The sequence below is a fragment of the Loxodonta africana genome, chromosome 18, assembly GCF_030014295.1.
Source record: "Loxodonta africana isolate mLoxAfr1 chromosome 18, mLoxAfr1.hap2, whole genome shotgun sequence".
In the NCBI taxonomy this organism is placed as follows: Eukaryota; Metazoa; Chordata; class Mammalia; order Proboscidea; family Elephantidae; genus Loxodonta; species Loxodonta africana.
In genome coordinates, this window is record NC_087359.1 from 17,237,328 (window position 1) to 17,259,413 (window position 22,086).

General features: G+C 46.5%; 2 protein-coding genes across 9 annotated transcripts in view; one reads left to right on the forward strand and one right to left on the reverse strand.

Annotated features, from left to right (window-relative positions):
• SAP30BP (SAP30 binding protein) overlaps positions 1 to 17,891 on the reverse strand; it is a 35,495-nt gene extending 17,604 nt beyond the window's left edge. Inside the window, exons 1-3 of one of the 3 annotated variants that reach the window (XR_010318298.1) lie at positions 17,714 to 17,891; positions 16,259 to 16,368; positions 13,661 to 13,708 (exon numbers count right to left, since the gene is read on the reverse strand). Coding sequence is in view for 2 of the 3 variants with exons in the window: in XM_003417257.4 (XP_003417305.1) it covers positions 13,661 to 13,708; positions 16,259 to 16,368; positions 17,714 to 17,819 (264 nt within the window). In the remaining variant the exon portion in view is untranslated. Of the gene's footprint in view, positions 1 to 13,660; positions 13,709 to 16,258; positions 16,369 to 16,954; positions 17,675 to 17,713 lie in introns of those variants that run through there. The other 2 variants (XM_003417257.4, XM_064270741.1) reach the window with 2 other exon arrangements.
• A 97-nt stretch (positions 17,892 to 17,988) lies between these two features.
• The window catches only part of RECQL5 (RecQ like helicase 5), a 32,028-nt gene continuing 27,930 nt past the window's right edge, over positions 17,989 to 22,086 (forward strand). For 2 of the 6 annotated variants that reach the window (XM_023556885.2, XM_023556886.2), the window contains exons 1-3: positions 17,991 to 18,978; positions 19,856 to 19,977; positions 21,215 to 21,733. In XM_023556885.2, coding sequence (XP_023412653.1) covers positions 18,801 to 18,978; positions 19,856 to 19,977; positions 21,215 to 21,733 — 819 coding nt within the window. In that variant the 5' untranslated portion in view covers positions 17,991 to 18,800. Of the gene's footprint in view, positions 18,979 to 19,855; positions 19,978 to 21,214; positions 21,734 to 22,086 lie in introns of all 6 variants that reach the window. The other 4 variants (XM_010596955.3, XM_023556888.2, XM_023556889.2 and 1 more) reach the window with 4 other exon arrangements.

Sequence of the window (22,086 nt, forward strand, 5' to 3'; positions counted from 1 at the left end):
AAAAGAGGGGGGTTAGGAAGACGCAAGGAAAAAAAAAAGAAACCACTGTTCCACTTTTCTTCGCCCAAAGCAGTGTTTTGGAATGCCCGGGATACCTGCCCTGACTTGTTAAATCCACCCTCTGGCCTCCGGGTGGGTATTCTCAGTTTGTCAGAGTGATGAACTCAGCCTGGAGATCAAGGGCTCTCTATTTACCAGACAGTTGTCTGCATCAGCGGAGGCCTGGAGCCCACAGCCCGGGGACATGAAACAGTGGCCCTCCCCTCCCCGCAACGTAACACCACCTGGCTCCTCCCCCCAGCACAGGCCAAGGGGGTTCCCCACTCATCAGCAAGATGAAAACAGAGCATCTCCTTCCCCAGAGAAGGAAAAACACTCCTGGGGAAAAAAAGATCAGCTCCTAGTTCAAGTCCAATTAAAAAGGGAGTCATTGCTTCTGTTAAGGATGATGGAACAATCTGGAAACGGATAGTGGTGATGGCTACACAACATGGTGAATGTAACTGAACTGAACTGTATGTGTTAAAGATGTTGAAGTGGCAAATGTTTCAGATATAAAGCCCACTGCTGGCGAGTTGCTTCTGACTCACAGCAACCCTACAGGGCTGAGTAGAACTGCCCCATAGGGTTTCCAAGGCTGTAAATCTTTATGGAAGCAGGCTGCGGTATCTTTCTCCTGAGAAGTGGCAGGTGGATTCAAACCACCGACCTCTTGGTTAGCAGCTGAGCACTTAACCACTGCGCCACCAGGGCTCCTCTATTTTAGATATACTTACCACTATAAAAAAAGGAAAACAAAAAAACAAAACCAAGTAAACACAAAGCAAAACCCAGAGACTCCCAACAGAAGCCAAGTGAGAGTGGAAAAGAGGAAAGTGGAAGAGCTGTTCAAATGCTGAACTGGTCAAAGAAACCACACTCTGGGGACCAGGGCTCCCTCCTAGCCTGGCCTGGACCTCACCTGAGACACGCGCACAGGAGAGCCCTGGAGAAAGCCCATCACCAGTATGTTTCCTTCAGTTACATCCTGCTGGTCCGGACTGGGCCACTGCCATGGGCACCCTGCCTGCCCAGGATGGAAACACTCATTTTACCTGAAAAATGGGCGGAAGCTGGCGGGGCACTTCGGATGCAATGGAAATGCCTTCGTTCCCGGACAGCCTGCTGAGAAGAAGGCTCAGTTCCCCAGCCAGAGAAGGTTTTTACAGGAAAGGGTTAACCAGGAGTCTTGCCAAGACAAATTAAGCCAGCTCTAGAATTAGTCTTGTAGACAGAAAAAAAGGCAGGGAGGGAGATGGGAAACAGTCCCTTTCTCTACCTGAAAAATCCAGCTGAAACAAAGCCACCATCATCCTGTGTGGCTGTTCATGTTCCCTGCCATATAGAACTTGTTCAGACCAACCCGCCTTCTATGCCAACGCAACACTCTGGCCCGGAACCATTTTCAAAAGGGAAACTTCTGTTACCCAACTCTTCCAAGTGCAAGCTTAGATTTAATTAAAGGCACGTGAAAAGATTGAGTTTTTTGAAAGCTGTAGAGAAAGACGGTCACCGAGGGCATCTCTTCCTCTTTCCCTCCCCAGGGCGTCCGGGGTGGGCTGCGTCTGGGGAGAGGCTGCCTCACCCCAAGGAGGGAATCAATCCCTAGGTAGTGGCCCAGGCTGCGTTCTTCTCTGAAAGGCTTCTCATGGGAACAGCGTCTCTACACTTCAAGTTGACGTTTTAGGAGAAAGCTTGGAGCCAGACAAGGACAAAGGAGACAGCTTTATGAGGCTGGAGATAGCAAAACAAAGTCTTTGAGACACACATTCTGCTTTCACGGGGCCCTGGATACACGGCCACCAAATTACAAAAGCATTACTCCCCTGGTGCATGGAGATGTCAGGAAGCCAGGGCCGTGCAGTGATCTACACGCTGCCAGGAAGGAGAGTTATGTACCCACTGGGCCAGAAGTCAGGACAGCAAGGTTAAGGCACTGCTCAGAAAAAATATACCTGACTTCAAAGTCAGAAACATAAATGAGCAAAGTCCTATGGAACCCAGAAATCACCCAGCAGCATTTCCAGGAATACGGATGGTGGTGCAATGGATCGTTTTTATATGGCCTTTCTTGCCGTGGTCTTATTAACTCCCATTAAATGAATGGGCAGGACTATGCAAATAAGGTGCCTTGGCCCACCAAGGGGATTGGACAGCTTGCTAATCATGCAAATAAGGCACATGACATCCTTGTGGGAGTGAGGCCATGCAAATAAGGTGTATGGAACCCTAACAAGGGGATTGGTCAGTTTTGCCATCCTGCTAAGCTTAAAGTGAGCCATGCCAGAAGCAGATGGGGGGGGGCCCTCACAAACATCAAGATAAAATGGGAGCAGAGTGTGTCCTTTGGACACAGCATCCTTGCGCTGAGAGCTTCCCAGTCTCAGGAGACAAACAGAGAGAGAACTGCAACACCAGAAATGGCGCAAGACAGTGAGAAGCAGCAGCAGAGAAACAGCAGTAAAACCAGGAGATCAGCATGCGATGGCATGGTAGGCTTCCCAGCCCATGGAGTGAAGTGGCCACAATGGGGGAGTCAACCTAGGGAGTGAGAGAGCTACGCATCTTTGGGCAGGGGGTTTCCTGAAGGAGTGAGGTGCCCCTGGGATCTTGTTGGTGGAGCTAAAAAGCTTTGTAACACTTGCCCAAGGAACGACTGGTGTCAGAATTGGTAAAGCGGTCGGAGAGTGAACATATGTCTGACCTCCACCTCACAGCAATCAGCCTCGGGCTGCTGATGCTGATAATAATTCTCCTCCCCCCTGTGAAGTTAGATGAAGAGGGCCAATGCCCCCATGCCCCCATTTTACAGTGGACAAAAGTACAGAAGGAAGAAAGGTGGGACGCGCCAAGTCCCTCAGGACAGGCAGCTTTTTGTTTTGTGTAATTTCAAAAAGATGTATCCCAACCACAGGAGGAGGCACCTAGCCACACCTTGGTGAGCAATCTGTGGCATGTGGCCCCGAAGGGAAGGCAGGATGTTGGGGCTTGCACTTTTGAAAGGAGGGTGGATGGGGCACACAGTGGCTCCTTTGCGGCTGCAGAGCCATCGCATAGCAGGTGGGGCTTCTGGGAATTTCAGTTTCAAGTTTACTGGGAGCAAGAGCAGTCAAGAAAGTCCCCTGGCAGTGTGGTGGAGCGAGGAGGGGTCGGAGGAAGAATAATGGCTGCTCTTCCCCTTTGCATGAGATCACGACTTCCGGCATTTACCAAGATTTCTACCACTGAAGTGGCTGCTGGGAACAGACAGAAAACCCAATGGCGTAATAGGTAGTGAGTTCCCCGTCAGAAGGTGGTATAACAATGGGTCTGTCCTGGCTTTCTTTTAACCCAAACAACAGAAGAGGAACTCCCCCAGCCTGCCCTCGGTCTGCTACTCAGTTCTGGTCACCACCCTTGATGCAGCTTGGGGTAGGCTCTCCCCAGCACAGCCACTCTAGGAGCTCCCAGAAAGTCCCTGTCTCCCACGTCCGCAAGGGCAATTCTAGCCTTGCTGAGGCCAACTCCTAAAGAAGGCCGGCTATTGTGTTGAGCAGGAAAATGCCAAATGCTAGGCAGGGCTGGACATTCTCAACAGTTCAACAGCTACATTACCATTTACAGCCCTAAGTTCCACTAGTTAAGAGTGAATGGCTCACAAACCAGCAACGGTCAAGTGTCATTTCCTTTTCCTTGCTTCTAGATGAGTCATGCTGTGATTTTTTTTTTTTTTTTTTTTCCAATCAGCACTCAAATCTAAGTTCATGGGGTACGGAGGCAGAACATATGGGGCAGGTGGGACAGATGGAGGGACAAAGCATATACGTATTCCCCCACTCACAGAGCACACTCTCAACACAGAATTCACTCCAAAAGCTTCCCTTTGAGTACAGACATACGTTATGCGAGACTCACCACAACTACATGAGGCAAATGTTATTCCATTTTGCAGATGAGTAACCTGAGGCTAAGTACAAGCAAGCAGCTTGCCCAGCTAACGGCCATGCTGGAATTCAAGCTCAAGTCAAACTGCAAAGCCCAGTTATCCCACCTCCCAACTTCTCACTTCTGCCCTCTAGACTAGCAGGCTGCAAACAGTAACAGTCTGCATGAAGCCCGTGGCAAACTATCCGGGAACCTAAATACCTCTCCAGGAATGACTCCTGCAGGTCAGAGAGCAAAGCAGGTGAGAAATCCTCAACTTAGAGTGAAGACAGCCAGATTCATTGCTCTTTAACTAGTACTGGGGGAGCAGCTCAAGAGCTCATGGCTCCCTAGTGAGTAATATCTGAGTTGTCTTAAATGGAGGAGCTAGTCCTGAAGACTTAATCACACAATTGGTGGTGCTGCCACCCCGGTCCTTGGCCTAGCGACTTCCTGGGTTCACAGAAGAAATGCTACCAAATCTTAAACCCTAAGAGCCCTTTTCCCTTCCTGGGTGTACAACATGTGGACTTCCAATGAGGGCTTGGATTTTAAAAGATGAGTTATTTCTTCTGACCGAAGTAAAGAGCACAGCACATTTCCTGTCTAGAGAGAATTCAACTGGGGACAAACCATATACACAGCATTTATTCCATTACCAATTACAAAAATATAGTCAAATTTTGGTACTATAATGTACCAAATGGATTTTATTCTAGGTAAGTAAATAAAACGCAAGTAGGAACGAGAGAACTGATGTGAAACAATGTGTTGCTAATGACTGGTATTACTACTGGGAACATAGGTTGGTGGGCCTCACCAGTTTTTTGGATCATTCCTTCATTTGGAAAAACTTTAATTTTATAAGCATTTGTTTTCTTAGTAACGGTTTTGCTGAGATATAATTCACATACCATATCGTTTTCAAGTGTTGAATTTTTCTCTGTGCCTTGTTGCTTTAACTATATAGACTACGTAGCAACACTGAAGACATTTATAATACAGACGGAAACAAAACTGGATGCAAAATACAGCGAAACCTGTGAGAGCTGACTCGTTTTTCCAGGTCTTCCAAGTTTTCCGCCTTCAACATGGTGCAGTCTTACCACTTTTTTATAGCTCGTTTTAGAGGGAAATGTTTGGGTTTTCTTCTCCGACCATTTTTCTACCTTACAAAGGATCCAGCTTTCACAGGTTTCACTGTAAGCAGCTATTATTATAGGTAAACAATCAAGAAAGATGGGAGACTGAAAATGGTTGTGCTGTTAGGGTTGCAGGACTACTGGAAGCTGACTTCTTTTACAAAATATTCTATCTTGCTATAATAATAATAATTTGACAATAATAAAAATATGCACAATCTAAAAACAAAACAAAGCCTAAGAGGACAGCCACACTGCTATGTCACCCTTTCCAGGTCAAACACCTGCACGGAAAAGTCTATGATTAAGCTCTGAGAGAGAACCTAGCCTGTCCCATGCAGAAAAGTAACTTCTCAGCAGAACTTCCCACAGCCAGGCTTCCCCAGCTACCAGGCAAGGCCCACAGACGTCTTCTCCAGCTACCAGGGCAAGGCCCACAGACGTCTTCCCCAGCTACCAGGCAAGGCCCACAGATAGCTTCTCCAGTACCAGGTAAGGCCCACAGCAAGACTTCTCAGCTCACCAAGCAAGGCTCACAGAAGGCTTCTCCAGCTACCAGGCAAAGGCCCATGGGAGGCTTCTCCAGCTACCAGACAAGGCCCACGGGAGGCTTCTCCAGCTACCAGACAAGGCCCACGGGAGGCTTCTCCAGCTACCAGGCAAGGCCCATAGACGGCTTCTCCAGCTACCAGGCAAGGCTCACAGACAGCTTCTCCAGTACCCAGTAAGGCCCACGGCAAGACTTCTCAGTTCACCAAGCAAGGCTCACAGAAGGTTTTTCCAGCTACCAGGCAAAGGCCCATGGGAGGCTTCTCCAGCTACCAGGCAAGGCCCACAGACGGCTTCTCCAGCTACCAGGCAAGGCCCACAGATGGCTTCTCAAGCTACCAGGCGAGGCCCACATATGGCTTCCCCAGCTACCAGGCAAGGCTCACAGAAAGCCTCTCCAGATACCAGGCAAAGGCCCATGGGATGCTTCTCCAGCTCGCCAAAGGCCCACAAGCTACCCATTTCCAAAGGCCATAAAGAGACTTCCGGTTCCCATCCCACCCCTCCCAATGTGTCCTCTTCCATGTTCTGTAGGATGAAGAAAACCTATGCCCCTTAGGTATGAGAACCATGAGCCTCTTCCTTTCTGGTCTGAGTCCTGGAGGTACATAAGGCTCACACATGCACAACTCACAGAGGAGAATATGCTACCTGGCAGAGGTCCTGCAAAAGCTGGCACCTGGTCTGGAGCCCTTGTACTGACAGGATCAACACAGATTTTTGACCTGTACTACTGCCCACGTGCAATGGCTGGCCGGCTCCTGAAAGTTCTTCCTACAACCAGTAGTCAACAGCAAATTCCTGGGAAATAGGCTGCTTGGGTAGTTTTTGGTTTCCAGAGCTTTGATTCTGACACTTGAAAAAGGTCAATAATGCTAGGTCAGGGTGGGGGGAGGAGAGAGACATAAGGAAATTACGGAGTCAGTTCCGCCCAACACAAATCCTTCGTCTAGATGCATGGTCAATGAATAACCCATGATGACTGAGCCACTTGACCTTCTTAAGAGAATTCAGGGCGTGTATGTACAGATACTCCAGAACAGACCATTAATTGCTTGAAGCTGAAGAAAATTAAAACAAGTCCATGAGAGCCAAAGTACAACCTTGCGTATAGCCCACCTGAATTTAGAGACTAACTCAAGAATAGATTTGATGCACTGAACGCTAAAGACTAAAAACCAGACAAGTTGTGGAATGGCATCAAGAATACAGGGACGGATTACCCAATAAGCAAGACAACCATGGGCATCAACAAAACAGGGGCACCAGCTGTCCAAAGCAAAGACCCATAAATGCCAAGCAGATAGGACACAAGGAAAAGCTACCACCTCAATGGAAGGGAACTGGCAGGGCTTTTTGCCGAAAATGTGATATACAGTAAAAATCTTAGTACTTCACTTCTACTAAAAATTTTATAAACCAGTACATTTCATCTTTCTAAAATGGCATATGCCACTTCTGTGTTCAATCGCGAATATTAGTCACATTTAAAAATAACTTGCATCACGGATAGCTAAAACATACACGCATACACACACATATATCTGAACCTCACATATCCTGCTAGAATGTGTGAGTAAGCAGAGGGGGCATCACAGATGATCAATGCTTAGGGTCCACACAAGCCTTAATCTGGCTCTGCAAGGACAACATACGTGAAAACAGCAAAAGGTCATTAAAAAGACAGGAAACAAAGAAAAAACCAAAGAGGATGTCAGAAGAGACTCTGAAACTTGCTTTTGAACATAGAGTAGCTAAAGGATGACTCAAGAAGACAAAATAAGGTATTAATTAATGAAATGTGCAAAGACCTGGAGATAGAACACCAAAAGGGAAGAATACGCTCAGCGTTTCTCAAGCTGAAAGAACTGAAGAAAAAATTCAAGCCTCGAGTTGCAACAGGAAGGACTCTATGGGGAAAATATCGAATGATGCAGGAAACACCAAAAGGAGATGGAAGGAATACACAGAGTTACTGCATCGGAAAGAACTGGTCGACGTTCAGCCATTTCAGGAGGTAGCACATGATCAAGTGACGGTACTGAAAAGAAGTCCAAGCTGCGCCAAAGGCACTGGTGAAAACAAGGCTCCCGGAACTGACGGAATACCAACTAGACGTTTCAACAAATGGACGCAACGCTGGAAGTGTTCACTTGTCTATGTCAAGAAATTTGGAAGACAGCTACCAATTGGAATAGAACCATATTATCTATGCCCATTCCAAAGAAAGGCGATCCAACAGAATGCGAAAATCATTGGACAATATCATTAATATCACATAAAAGTAAAGTTTTGTTGTAGATAATTAAAAAAGTTGCAGCAGTACATTGACAGGGAACTGCCAGAATTTGAAGCCAGATTCAGAGGAGGATGTGGAACGAGGGATACCGTTGCTGATGTCAGATGGATCTTGGCTGAAAGCAGAGAATACCAGAAAGATGTTTACCAATGTCTCATTGACTATGCAAAGGCAGTTGACTGCATGGATCCTAACAAATTATGGATAACCTTTCCAAGAATGGGAATCCCACAACACTTAATTGTGCTCATGCAGAACCCGTACGAGAAAATATTGAAGTTGTCAAAGATTTCGTTTTACTTGGACCCAGAGTCAATGACCACGGAAGCAGCAGTCAAGAAATCAAATGATGTATTGGACTGGGCAAATCTGCTCCGAAACACCTCTTTAAAGTGTTAAAAAGCAAAGACGTCACTCTGAGGACTAAGGTGTGCCCAATCCAAGTCATGGCATTTTCAACTGCCTCGTATGCATGCAAAAGCTGGACAATGAATACGGGAGACCAAAGAAGAATTGATGCCTGTGAATTAAGGTGTTGGCGAAGAATGCTGAGTATACCATGGACTGCCAGAAGAACGAACAAATCTGTCATGGAAGAAGCACAGCCAGAATGTTCCTCAGAAACAAGCATGGCGAAACTTAGTCTCACGTACTTTGGAGGTGTTATCAGGAGGGACCAGTCCCCGGAGAAGGACATCATGCTTGGTAAAGTACAGGTCAGTGAAAAAGAAGACGACCATCAACGAGACAGACTGACACAGTAGGTCCAACAATGGACTCAAACAGCAATGATTGTGAGGATGGCGCAGGACCGGGCAGCATTTTGTTCTGTTGTACATAGGATCTTAGGAGCCAGAACCAGCTTGACGGCATTTAACAACGGCATGAAGGCACCCCAGGCACCACGGCAAACTCACAAAGGTGCCACAGGATATTTAAAAATGTCCAAGGGAAACATGGCATGACTTGACATGTGTTGGACACTGACACAAGTGTGTATTTTTTTTTTCAAGCAGCTACTGCACTGTGGGAGTCCCTGGGTGCTGCAAACAGTTAACATGCTCAGCTGCTAACCGAAAGGTTGGAGGTTCAAGTCCACCCAGAGGCACCTCGGATAGAAGGCCTGGTAATCTACTCCCGAAAAACTGGAGCACAGTTCTACTCTGACACACATGGGGTCGCCATAAGTTGGAAGTGACTCAATGGTCACTGGTTTTACTGAGTTGCGAAAACAGTAACACTCAGTTGTTGGGGGCTAATTCCTTAATAAACACAACTGTCAGGTATTTCTTTTGGCCTCAGGCATCTAAGACACCAGGGGCACTGTGACCTGAGAGAGAGTGGGAGCTTCTGACCCACAGGAAGAGGGCGGACACTCAAGACTTGTTTTACTGAAAAAGCTGAGCATGACTAAGAACTGCGTTTGTGTGAAAACCACCCTCACGTGCATCCTCTCACACCATTGTCACAACAGCCTCGTAAGGTGGGTACCATCACCCCACTCCCCAGAAGGGGAATGAGGTTTAGGTCATATACTAGCGCTCAGCCCAGGCCCCGGGCCTCCAAGCCCAGAGCACTGTCTCCTCCGCTGGCTCTCAGTCAGGAACTCCACATTCAGGACTAGGAATTTTAAAACTGTTTTCTTTTTATTTTACTTTAACTAGGGTCTTTTTTAAATGCCTGACCAATTTTTCCCCACTCAGTGTCACCTCCTTGACCCAGAGACATCGTTTTGTTTTCACAGACGTTTGCTCTCAGGCCAGGAGGACTGCTTTCCTAGGTGGGAGCCTCGACTTCAAGCCCTCAGAGAGGCCGCCGCCAGCCCACCAGGGAGGCAGACCCTCCTGCTTAGCTGGCAGCTCCCGCTCCAATTCCTGCTCCAGGTCATCAGTCCGCATTTGTTTTCAAAGGAAGGGTGTGTCGGGGACTAAGTGAGTGGAAATACCTTCCTCCACAGGAACAGTAGGAGTGGAGAGAAAAATAAACAAGGGAAAATGTTCCAGGGCAACCGAGGTAAAACACAGACAAAGGAGAGCTATGCCGGAGGCTCCAGCGCCTGGGGTAAAGACTAGCCCTTTCCCCAAGTGAGGAGCTGGCGAGCGTTACCACTTGCCTACTTCCAGTCTCTGACCTTTTCTGGGACAGCAGTGCCACCTGCTGCTGAGTAATCCAAACATATGAGGGTTAGGCTGTATACCCAGAAGAGAGAAGACCAGGAAACAGAAGTGAGAAAAAAATTGATGAAACAGAAGGAGAGGATGAACCAGGACGCAAAGTACGCACAGGCTTATCTATGTTTACTTAATAATTCACAGGCGTACAACTTCACATGGGTTTCACCACATCAAAGAAAAACAGGTGAAATAACGCACTATAGGTTAGTAAGTAAGCACAAGTAAGCCTGTGCGTACCTTGCTTACTGGGTAATACCATCCCTGAACAGAAGGGCCAAAGCGCTCTTTTTCCTGTGGAATGATCAGCTGCCTCCACCAACCTCCTTCTCTCTCATTTAGGCAAAGCCTGCAACTGCAGGGCCTGACCCCTGGCCCCTGCCAGCCCAGGTTGGCTGACCAAAGGCTGCCTGAAGAGTTCCATCTGGACTTTTCATTTCTTACTCAAATTCCCAAACACGGGACTTTGTACTTAGAGAGAACCCAAAACATCAGAGGGATGAAAATCACAGCAATTTCTACAGTGTTAGCTTTCAACACTTGTACTTAAAGTCAGCAGATACACAAGGTTAGAGAACGTTCAGTATTGCTTACCCACAATGCCTGGTACTCAAGCTCTTTCCCAGGAGGTTCCCAGGGGATCCCTTGGTGGTTTACTCCAACCCCAACCCACGCATTTCTTTCATGACATTTTTGACAAATGGTTTTTGAAAACTTGTCTGAAAAACATCCAGAAACAGGGAGCTCACTACCTCATGAGGCAGTTCAACCTACTTTTGGCCAGAAATGACAAAAGGTTTTTCAGTATGTGACGGCAAATTTCTTCCAGGTAATTTCTACATAATTGCTTCACGTTCTACATCTGGCTGCCACTCCCTTTCCCTTGCTGGACCTTCAAACATCTGAACATAACAACCGATCTTCCCAAGTCTTCTCTTCCAGCTCCTTTGACTTTTCCTCACCTGATGTGGTTTCCACTCCTCACCTTTATGATCGACCGTTCTTCCCTAAGCACACTCCAGTTTATAACACAGAATTCAATGTCCCAAACAGGCCCAAGACATGGTCTGAGTAGCATGGGAAGTGAGCAGAGGAAGTGCTGGTGGAGGTGGACATTGAAACTAATGTTACTGAACATAGGAACATAGGCACTATGCCAAGTACGTTATTTACATTTACCTAGTTAACCCTCGTAAGCAAACGAGGCAGGTTTTACTATGATGGCCTCTGTTTTATAGATGAGAAAAACTGAAGTGTGAGGTAGGTAGAGGGACCGCCCCAAGCAAAGCTGGGATTCAATCCAGGTCTCTTGACTCCAGGGCTTTAATCTCAAGATCCAGCGCAGGATCCCATAAGGCTAAGGGCTTCATGGATACTTCAGGAATGAAGCAAACAGTTATCCAACAACTATTTAATACCTCTGACCTAAGGTTTCTGTTTAGAAGAACAATGGTCCTCCAAGGCGATCTGTCACCCCTGGGGGTCTGCAAGGTCAAAACTATTTTCAGAACAATCCTAAGACACTGTTGGTCTTTTTTGCAGTGTTGACATCTGCACAAGCAATGGTAGGTACACACTCTGGCACAAATCAAGGCAGTGGTGCCAAACTGTCATTGTATTCTCAGGTCTTAAAAAAAGCCAATTTCCCTTAAGAATGTCCTTGAAAAGCAGTAAAAATGATCAACTTTGTTAAATCTTGACCCCTGAGTACAAGCCTTTTTAACATTTTGTATGATGAAACAGGAGGCACACATAAGCAGCTCTTCTGTACACCCAAGTACCATCCCTGCCTCAAGGAAAAGCATGTGAGGATTCGGCAGACGTCTTCTCAGAAATGAAGCAAGCCTGTCACTTCAAAGAAAACTCTGAAAGCACTGATTGGCAATGACAAATTCAAGCTTCCAAGCAAAAATCTGAATTTCAGAAAATGTGGAGTTCCCCACTGTGAGCACAACGGCTTTCCAATACTTACTGGCTTGTCTGATGAGGCGGGTGATGTTTTTAATAAACGCATAACACAGTGAACCAATATTTTCCAAATCACCAACACCTGATGTTATAAAATCACATATGAGAAAAAGATCCCTTCAAGATAGACTGTTGGATTTTACTGAAGCTGAGTACAGGAAGCTCACTGGAGAAGTTTCAGATTCCACACTGCTACTAAGCTTTAGGAAACTACCACTTGTTGAGTTTTGGTGAGGCATCAAAGAATATTCACAACTTTCTGAAAGGCTATTCAAATGCCTCTCCCTTTCCCAACTACCTATCTGTGTGAACCCTGATTTTCTTCATGTACTTCGACCAAAACAGCCTACTGCAACCACAGGCTGATTGCAGAGACAGATGTGAGAGTCCAGCTGTCTTCTATCAAGTCAGACATCAAGGAGACCAGCAAAATGATAAAACGATGCCACTCTTTTTTTTTTTTTTTTTTAACAATGCCACTCTTTGCACTCGTTTTCTCTCTGTCTTGGAAATAGCTGTTTTTCATTAGTAAATGCATTTTATGTGCACCTAGTAAGTTTATTAGTGTTACTTAAATTATTAAATATTTAAAAGCTTTCTCAATTGTAACTTGTAAGATTGTAAATATCAGTATGGTAACACCAAAATGAATAAATGGTCTTTGGGATTCTCAATTTTAAATTGTGGAAAGAAACCAAAATGTTTGAGAACTGCTGCACAAGAAAATTAAAAATAGATCTTAGAAAGTGAGAGTAAGCGGGAGACTGCCACCTAGTGGAAAAGCCAGTTAGAACATCAATAGGTTCGCTAACAAAGATCCATTCTAGTGATCTGTCCTAGTCTTAGAAACGTCATACACTGGATTAGAAATACCAGAGACATGCTCTGAAGTATCCAAAATATTGTTAAATACCAATTAGAATAAAACTTAAATGTGCCAGAAAAGTTCTGAGGCGGGGGAGTGCGGAGGGGGTAGGGGCAGACACTACCTGCACACAGTCTGACCCACACTTAGGCAGGAGAGGAAGCCAGGAAGGGACAGGACAAGGGCAGAAGCCTCTCCCCCAGCACTGAGGATGCTGAGCAAAAGCCTTGTTCCCCCAAGGCTGTGCCCTTCCACTCTGGGGTAAGCCCTGCGGAATGGTCTCTTTTGAAACAACATAGCCATTTCTTCTATTTCTATCCCACTAGCCCTTCTTCACTTCTAGAAGACTAAGTGGAACCCAGAGCATGCAAGGCCACTCCTATGGCTCCCCAGCAGATTCCAGAAACATTCCTGCATCTAATCTACTGCAGGGGAAGGGGCTCCACAGTGCCCCACCTGGGATGTACAGCACGGGTGGGCTGCTGGATTCAACCAGGCCTCTCCTTTCTACCCTGAGCTGTGGGACTAGCTGCAGGGCTGGAACTCCAATCAGCCTCGGGACTTACTCATCCCTCTCTTTATAAAGCTTGTTTCATGCCAGAATATGTATACAGGGTTGCACAGTGTGTTAGTGGGACAAACCTCGACCAGACATAAGCACTGAGCCATCATGTTAAAACGCCTTGTTCACATCCAACCACCCACCGCAGCCAACACCAAATACCTTTGGGTCATCAGCCTCAGGTTTTTCAGTCTCTGAATCGTCATCTTCCTACAAGACAAAGAATTTACAGGATTAAGCTTAAAGGAGTGGCCTGAGGGCTCTCACATACATAATTAGGGTGGGAGCCAGTAGCCCAGTTCCCCAGCCTGAGTCACCCCACCAAGAACCGCCCCCCAGCATAGGACCTGCAGCTAGAGAAAGAGAAGGGGGGAAGCAGATGCTCTGAAGAAAGAACGAACATCAGCATCTCTAAGTTGACAGCTGTGCCAGGGGTGCCACAGTCCACGCTAAAGAAGATGCCCAAGAGATTAAAAGTCACACATAAAAAATGGAGAAAGGTCGCAACATGCTTCCAAAAAGAGTAAGATCAGCTTCACAGGATAAGACAGGCACGGAGTTTCCAATGAAATATCAATTATTTAAAACCAGGATCGTGAACCTTCTTTACCCTCCTCCGCTTTTCACACACACAAATACATCGGACTTGGCCCCCCCCATGACATGACTCATCGGTGCCAGGACTCCACACAATTATTAATTATACTCCAGGACCTCAACCCAGCAGCGATATGAACAGCAGGAAAGGAGGCATCAAATGACCAGGGCACGTGACCCCAGAAAGGAAGGGCTGAAGGGCAGTCCCCAGCTTTTCCTGTATCTGGTTCAGTGGGCTCTGCCCTCCACCCAAGCTCTGACACAATTGCCACTGACTCATTCTATTCAGACTTGTTCCTTATCCATATGAGGCCTGCTGGACACAAAGCACAGTGTGGGCAAGGCCTTCCTCAAGCACGCGCTGGCCACAGCCGAGCTGGCCCACCGCTCCAAAATATCCAAACCAAACCGACCGCCTTCGAGTTGATTCTGACTCCGTATAGGACAGAGTAGAAGAGCCCCACAGGGTTTCCAAGGCTGTAATCTTTACGGGAGCTGACTGTCACATCTTTCTCCTGCAGGGTGGCTGGTGGGTTCTAATTGCCTGTTTTTCGGTTAGCAGCTGAGTGCTGTAACCACTGAACCACCAGGGCCCACCAATCCACTGATCGCTAATGCCGATGCTATGAACACCAAAGACCAGGAGCAGAAGCTGGATCAGCCACCCTACTAGCTAGCTACATTCATGTTCACTTCTGCTCCCCAGAACACTCCCAGTGCCTACGAGCCTTCAGCTAAACACCCAGAAAAAAAATGAAGTTTCATTTGAAATTGCTATTTTCAGTTGAGCTACACTTTAACCCAAACATTAAATAGCACTCCATATGCTAATACAAACACCACATAAGTGACTTCAATAAACTATACTGATAGCTTTGAGATGTAGCTGTCACTTAAGGTGCCAGTGAGCCAAAGTTTTAAATACCATCTTCATAATTTCCTTAAAATAAAATCAGTCATGCCAAAATGAAATCACAGACAGAGCTCGGCAAATTCAATCACATTTTAGGATGTCTATACTTGCATTTGATGATTTTGATGAGAGGATTTACTAAAACATGAAGTAGTTTAAATATGATGGAAAGTCTAAGCAAAGCAAATATGGAGCAACATTTCAAAAACATGCAAATTTATTAGAAAAACGTTAGAGATATTAAAGCAGCACGTACGTACTTGAGAAAAGTCAAAAAAAAAGAGAAAACAACTTGCAAAGAGTCTAAATTATCGGCATTAATGGATGGGGTTAAGAGCATAAAACTATCTCCCAACAGAACATAATATAAAATGCCTGTTTGCTTTATTTGAAAAGCATTTTAACATTAACATTTAAATATCAACGTGTAACAATACGTTCAAACAAGTACTAAATAACACTGTGTTTCAATTGAAGCTGTTGCTAAGTAGCCAACTCTATGCCTAGATTCAACAGCTTTATTTTGCTGAGCACCAGCCTGAGATTATCTTGGTCTTTCTCTAAACCTTTAAATTCTGGCTCATGTTCCTCAGGTGATTGTGTATCTCAAGTCTTTCTTGCAATAAAGACACAAATTCCCTTTCCTTTGTTAGCCAACACTACTAAACCTCAGGTGAGACTTGTGATCAAGAATCAAGGGCACCCTGATAAAAACTGCCCAGTAAAATGTCAAGAAAGAAGTGAAGAAAGATGAAAGTGAGTGAAAAGAAAATAATTTTCCTTTATAACCTTTTTGATAAATTGAATGATTTGAATGAGCCCCAATCAACATTAAAAATAATAGAGTTGACTGCAGATATAAATGATACACTAATTGGGATGAATACATTGTTGCGAAGGGAATAAATTATCTGAACAGGGAAAACCAACATAAAATACCTCTATCAATGGGTGTTTTGTGTTGGTTTTAATAGAATAGTCCACTACCTTTTCCCCCAAATTCAATTCAAAGATGAATACAAAATGGCGCAGGTAAACACGTTTTTCTTTTTTTATTATTGTTAAATAGAACTACTGACATTTAACCCAGTTTCTTCAACTGATACCAAAAATTACATATGCAGGTGGGGGCTGGGGGTGGGAGGATGAAGTTAGCCATGAAATCGAACACTGTGGGTACAGTTCATAAAGTTTCCGACAAATGGAATGGTGCTTTGAGCAGCTCTGGAATTGGGAAGAGATTTACCTACCGACTGTTTGCTGTTTTCATCATCTTCTTCTTCATAACCATCTTCATCACCCCCGAGGCGAGAAAAGTCATCTTCTCCATAGGCTTCAGATACCAATCCACCTTTCTCCTCTGAAAGAGAAGAAAAAAGAAAAATGAAGGGGGAAAAGAGTGCAAGAAAATCCTCCAGTGACTTGAGTGGCTAGGACCATCTCTGAAGATAAAAGGGGAGCCTAAATCTCATGTAAGTAACTGTAGGCCCAGAGTCTGCCCTTGGGAGGCCACAATTTAGTGAATGAGGTCAACAAAAGAACAGAAAAGAAAACCCAAGTACTAAACATAAACGTTTCTGATGGTTTCAGTCCATCTATTATGCCAGTTGATGCCTGCCCTTCTCTGAACTACTGTTGCACATTCCTTGAACACCTCTGGACATGCATGTCTCTACTTCGTATCCATCACTGTGAACTTGTCTTCTCCTAGAAGACAGGGACTCTGTTTTCCTCATTTCTGTGTGTTCTCCCCAGGAACGGAACCTGGCCATGGGGCATTCCAAGGGTTCCCAATCGTACCTACTTGAGAAGCGAAATCTTTTTCTACGTTTAAAACAAAACAAACACCCCTACATGTTACTGGAAAGTCTCCTGAGTGGAAGAGATCACACAAAACAACAAAATGTGAAAGGCGCTAATCTATTTCATAATGGGCTCAAACATACCAAAGATCATGAAGAGGGGTCAGGGCTGGGCAGAGTTTAGTTCTGTTATACATAAGGTCGCCATGAGTCGAGGGATGAGTTCACCGCAACTGGCAACAACTTATTTCAACCGTCTTCACTTTTCAGTTGAGGAAACCAAGGCCCAGACATGTTAGGCAACTTGCTCTCTAGCTCCCAAAGAAGTCTGCTTCCATTCTCTAACACTGATTCTCAGTTTGGGCAGGGCAACAAAATCACCGGTGGGCTTTAAAGAACTCACAAAGCAAAGGATCACAAATGCCCAGGCTCTGTCCCAGAGCTACAGAATTAAGACTCTGCAGGGAAAACCAAAAGCGTGCATTAAAAAAAAACTCCAAAATGCGGCTGGGGCACACTTAAAAGTTACAAATTTAACAAGACACAACTTTTATCTCGCTTCATGGCTTTCTCCCATCAAACAACAAGCCCGGAGGGAATAAGGAGTGGTTCAGTAGCCCTGGATTCCTCCCCCACTCTTCGTCCACCCCTCCGCCCAACACGATGCCCGGCACAGAGAAGAGTTTCAATAAGTTTCGGCAGAATATCCTTAACAACGAGAAAGAGACTTTTACTATAGAGCCTCTAACGCTTTGTCCTGCTCAGGACCCCAGCCGCGGTTTGGGGATCCGGGGCCCGATACCCGGGGCACAAAGACCGTCTTTTCCCCTCCCACCCTCTATGTTAGCACCATTCCGGGCAGACATCTGATTCTCTCCTTCCCACTCCCGACTTGGGCCTCACCAGCCGCGCTGCCCGCCGTTTCCACTCCACCTTCGCCGTCAGACTCAGGCTCTGAATCCTCCGCGTAAACTGCCAGAGACGACAGAACATTCTTCTTCCCCGCCATCTTACTGCCTCAGCCCCTGCCCGGCTCACTTTTCTGACTCAAAGAAGCTGAGTTCCTTGCGGAAAGGCGAGTTCTTCCGGATCTCAGGAGATCTCGCGCCCCTTGCAGACGAGGAACCAATCAAAACGGCCGTTTCTGCGCATGGACCTGCCCCTGGTGCCAACGTGTTCGGTACGTCATCACGGTGCGCCGGATATAAGGTTGTGTGGGTTTACAGCACCTTGAATTCCCTGCGGTTTGGCTTCTCAGGGTTAGGGTTCGCGTATGGGGGCCTTCGAGTAGTTCCCGAGCCAGCGGGCAGCTGCGACCTGGCAAGAACCCTTCGGTCCCGGGCGGCCCACGGCCGGCTCTGATATCTTGGGGTGAGGGGAAGGAGGCCTCGGTTGGAGAAGGGGAAAAGAGCGGATCTGGGGTTCAGAGGAGGAAGAGGAAAGAGCTCTCCTTTGAGGGGTGGGAGGAAAGGGTTGGGGTCTTGAGGAGAGGAGCTGTCGTCATGGTTGTGCTTATCAAAGAAGGAGCAGAAGGTGGATCTTAGAAAAACAATTCCACATTCCCCAAACTATTCTGAAGACATTTGTGTTTCTTTCAGCTCTGTGCTACGCCGTGGTCTGGGATGGTTCAATTGTTTTTATTTTCACTGAGCGTAAAAGCAGAGATGTGAATTACTCAGGGGTGTTAATCACCCGCAGCTATATCACTTGAGTATACTACTTGAGTGGATTCCAACTCAGCGACCCTATAGGACAGAGTAGAACTGCCCCGCAGGGTTTCCAAGACTAAAATCTTGAGGAAGCCGACTGCTACATCTTTCTCCCACCGAGCGGCTGGTGTGGGTTCAGGCCTCCGATCTGTCGATTAGCAGCGGAGAGCTTTAACCCCTGTGACTAGGGCCCCTTACTTGAGTTCAATAGGGCAAATTTATACTCAGAGGAAAATAGGCTGTATTTTTAAAGCATAACAGAGGGTTCTTGTGGCAATCATATGATCTATCACCTTTGCCTTAACCTTTGGCCACTGTCTGTTGGTAAGATGAGCACCCACCCTGCCTCCTTTCCCTTTGGCCCTGAACGTCGAGTCCAGAGCACGTTGAAGAAGATCTTTGGGTTTGATTCTTTTAAGACGCCGTTACAGGAGAGTGCGATCATGGCTGTAGTGAAAGGTAACATTACCAAACTCCATGTGTTTCAATTTATGCTGGCTATACTTTACCACTGTAAAGAACACCCTCCTTCTGACCCTCCCTGCCTCCCCATCCTTGGTTCATAACTGGGTTTGGAAATAGTGTCAACTTGTCACCCAAGGCATGCAGTTTTAATGGCAGAACCACCTAAGCGTTCTGCTTCTTACATTTCATAGCCAGAGCTACAGATTGCCTTTGGAAACAGTTCCCAGATTCCCATTCTTGTGCATTTCTGTGTAGGCAATAGTAGAGGTGGCCAGAATAGCCCAGTTAAGTCACTCACCTGGCCTGGGTTCCTGATAGGACAGAGGAGAACTGCCCCAGAGAGTTTGCTAGGCTGTGATCTTTACGGGAGCAGATTGCTATGTCTTTTCTCCCATGGAGTGGCTGCGTGGGTTCAAGCTGCTGACCTTTTGGTTAATAGCCAAACGCTTAACTATCGTGCCACCAGGGCTCCTAGTTTAGTATTAGTGATATATTTATAAATGAAAGACATCTAAGCAATGTTGCTTCCATGTCTACGCAGATATGTTCATTCATCAAGCAGTATTCTGCTTTCATAGCTGTTTAGTTCAATCATCCATTTCCCAGCAGTAGTTTCCTCGTAGTTGTTATTGCCATTACTGGAGATGGTTATGTGTTTAATTTGTGTATATTCTAAATATCTCAGGATTACTGCCCTTTTCACATACCTCTTTGACAGAAAGGATAGCAAGAGAATAAATATTATACTGAGGCCCTCCCACGTGTCAGATACTCTACTAGGTGTCTTTCCTACATTCTTTTTAATTTTAGACAACCTGAATGCAGGAAAAGGCAAGAAGGATTGAGATATTGCTGTCTTGTGTTTTTGTAGGTGACAAGGATGTCTTTGTGTGCATGCCCACAGGGGCAGGAAAATCCCTCTGCTATCAGCTTCCTGCCTTGCTGGCCAAAGGCATCACCATCGTTATTTCTCCTCTCATTGCTCTGATTCAGGTGAGGCTTCGGGGGATGGAGATGGTAGCCAGAAAAGACTGAGGGAAGGTTTTTTATAGCCGGCAGTTTCACTTCTCCTTTATTTGAACTGTTGTCTTTTATTTTCTCTGGTTTGCTTACCTCACTGTCTTTATTGGCTTTCTGAATTGCCAAATGTGGGGTTCTCCACCAGTGCCTGTCACTAGGGTGTGTCCTGGATTCGTCTTCTGTGTTTTGATGGCCTGAGGTCCGTCACCCTACTTTGTTACTTTTTGTCTAGAGGAGGCTGGGACAGTATCTGTACACACATACACACTGTCACACGTACATACACGTGCTGTCATGATGCTGGGGATAGAAGATGCAGATAGATGGATAGAGAGCTGAATTGATAAGGAGAATCCCTCGTGTCCTGCTTTCTTCTGGCAAGGGCACAGGTACGTGAGACAGAAACAAAGAACAGAACCTTACTGGGACCTTGGCAACATCTGCTTTGTACCTTCGGCTATATTTAGGGCTTGCAGATGGGCTGGTAGGGTCAGAATTGAGGAAGTGTGGCACTGTAGTTAAGGGCCACCCACCATGAAGAGGAGGAGATAGGGACCAAGGATAACAAGAACAATACTTTGTGCTTACCAGGTCTTAGTTTTTGTGCTCAGTGTTTTGCATACACTATTTCATTTAATCCTTTAATAGTCTTATTAGGTGATTGCTGTTTTTATCCTCAGTGGAAAAAGAAAGAGAGAAAGAGAAAACGGAGTCTCAGAAGTTTGTTGCTATTGTCATTGTGTGCTGTCAAGTCAATTCTGACTCGTAGTGACCCTATATGATAGAGCAGAACTGCCCCATAGGGTTTCCTAGGCTGTAATCTTTATGGGAGCAGGTTGCCAGGTCTTTTGTCCTGCAGAGCAGCTGGTGGGTTTGCACTGCAACCTTTAGGTTAGCAGCTGAGCACTTACTTAACCATTGCACCACCCGGGCACTTTTAGAGGTTTAGAACCAGCCCAAGCACATGTGGTGATTATGTGAGCCAGGATTAAATCCAGGTATGTCAGACTCCAGAGCTGTCCGCAGCCACGTCATGTTCCATAGCCACGACATGTTGTGCAATCTTTTTATTCAGAGAGAAGATGTGCTGGAGGGTGGGAGGCAGACATTTGGACCAAGAAATGCCCCAGGGAGTCCCAGCGACGTGTGCCGTTGAGTCCTGAGGGTCAGTCACCCTTCCCTCTGTGACCTGTCACCCTTCTGCCCTCAGGACCAAGTGGACCACTTGCTGGCCCTGAAGGTCCACGTGGCTTCCTTGAACTCAAAGCTCTCAGCACAGGAGAAGAAGGAGGTGCTCTCTGACCTGGAGCGAGAAAAGCCCCAGACCAAGCTTCTGTACATTACCCCAGAGATGGCCGCTTCTGCGTCCTTCCAGCCCACCCTCAACTCCCTGGTGTCCCGCCATCTGCTCTCCTACTTGGTTGTGGATGAGGCTCACTGTGTTTCCCAGTGGGGGCACGACTTCCGCCCTGACTACTTGCGTCTGGGCGCCCTGCGCTCCCGCCTGTCACACGCCCCATGTGTGGCTCTGACGGCCACAGCCACCCTGCAGGTCCAGGAGGATGTGTTTGCTGCCTTGCATCTGAAGCCACCAGTGGCCACCTTTAAGACCCCCTGCTTCCGGGCCAACCTCTTCTATGACGTCCAGTTCAAGGAGCTGCTTTCTGATCCCTATGGGAACCTGAGGGACTTCTGCCTTAAGGCTCTCGGGGAGAAGGCTGATAAAGGGGTGAGGCACTAAGCTTGGGGGGCCAAGGTACATCGAGAGCAGTGGGGTGCTCTCTGCAGCATGGGTGGATATCGGTTTCCTAAGACCTTTTCTTTTTCCAGCTTCCTTAGTCAGGACTGGCCATAGCTGCTTAAAACTCTGGCACAAAGAGGGTTGTCCCCTTAACTTCCTGGCATTGTCCCCCTTTTTGGGGTTCCCTTGTCTGGATCTTCTGTGGATGGCAAGCCGGCCCCTCTGTGAAGCCTTTGCAGGGTGATACCAGGGTTAGAGGGGAGGAGGTAGAGGTGTTCATGGGCCGTGTGTTGTCAGAAAGTGGCAGAGCCTGCTGGTGTCCTGCCTCAGAGGATGCTGCT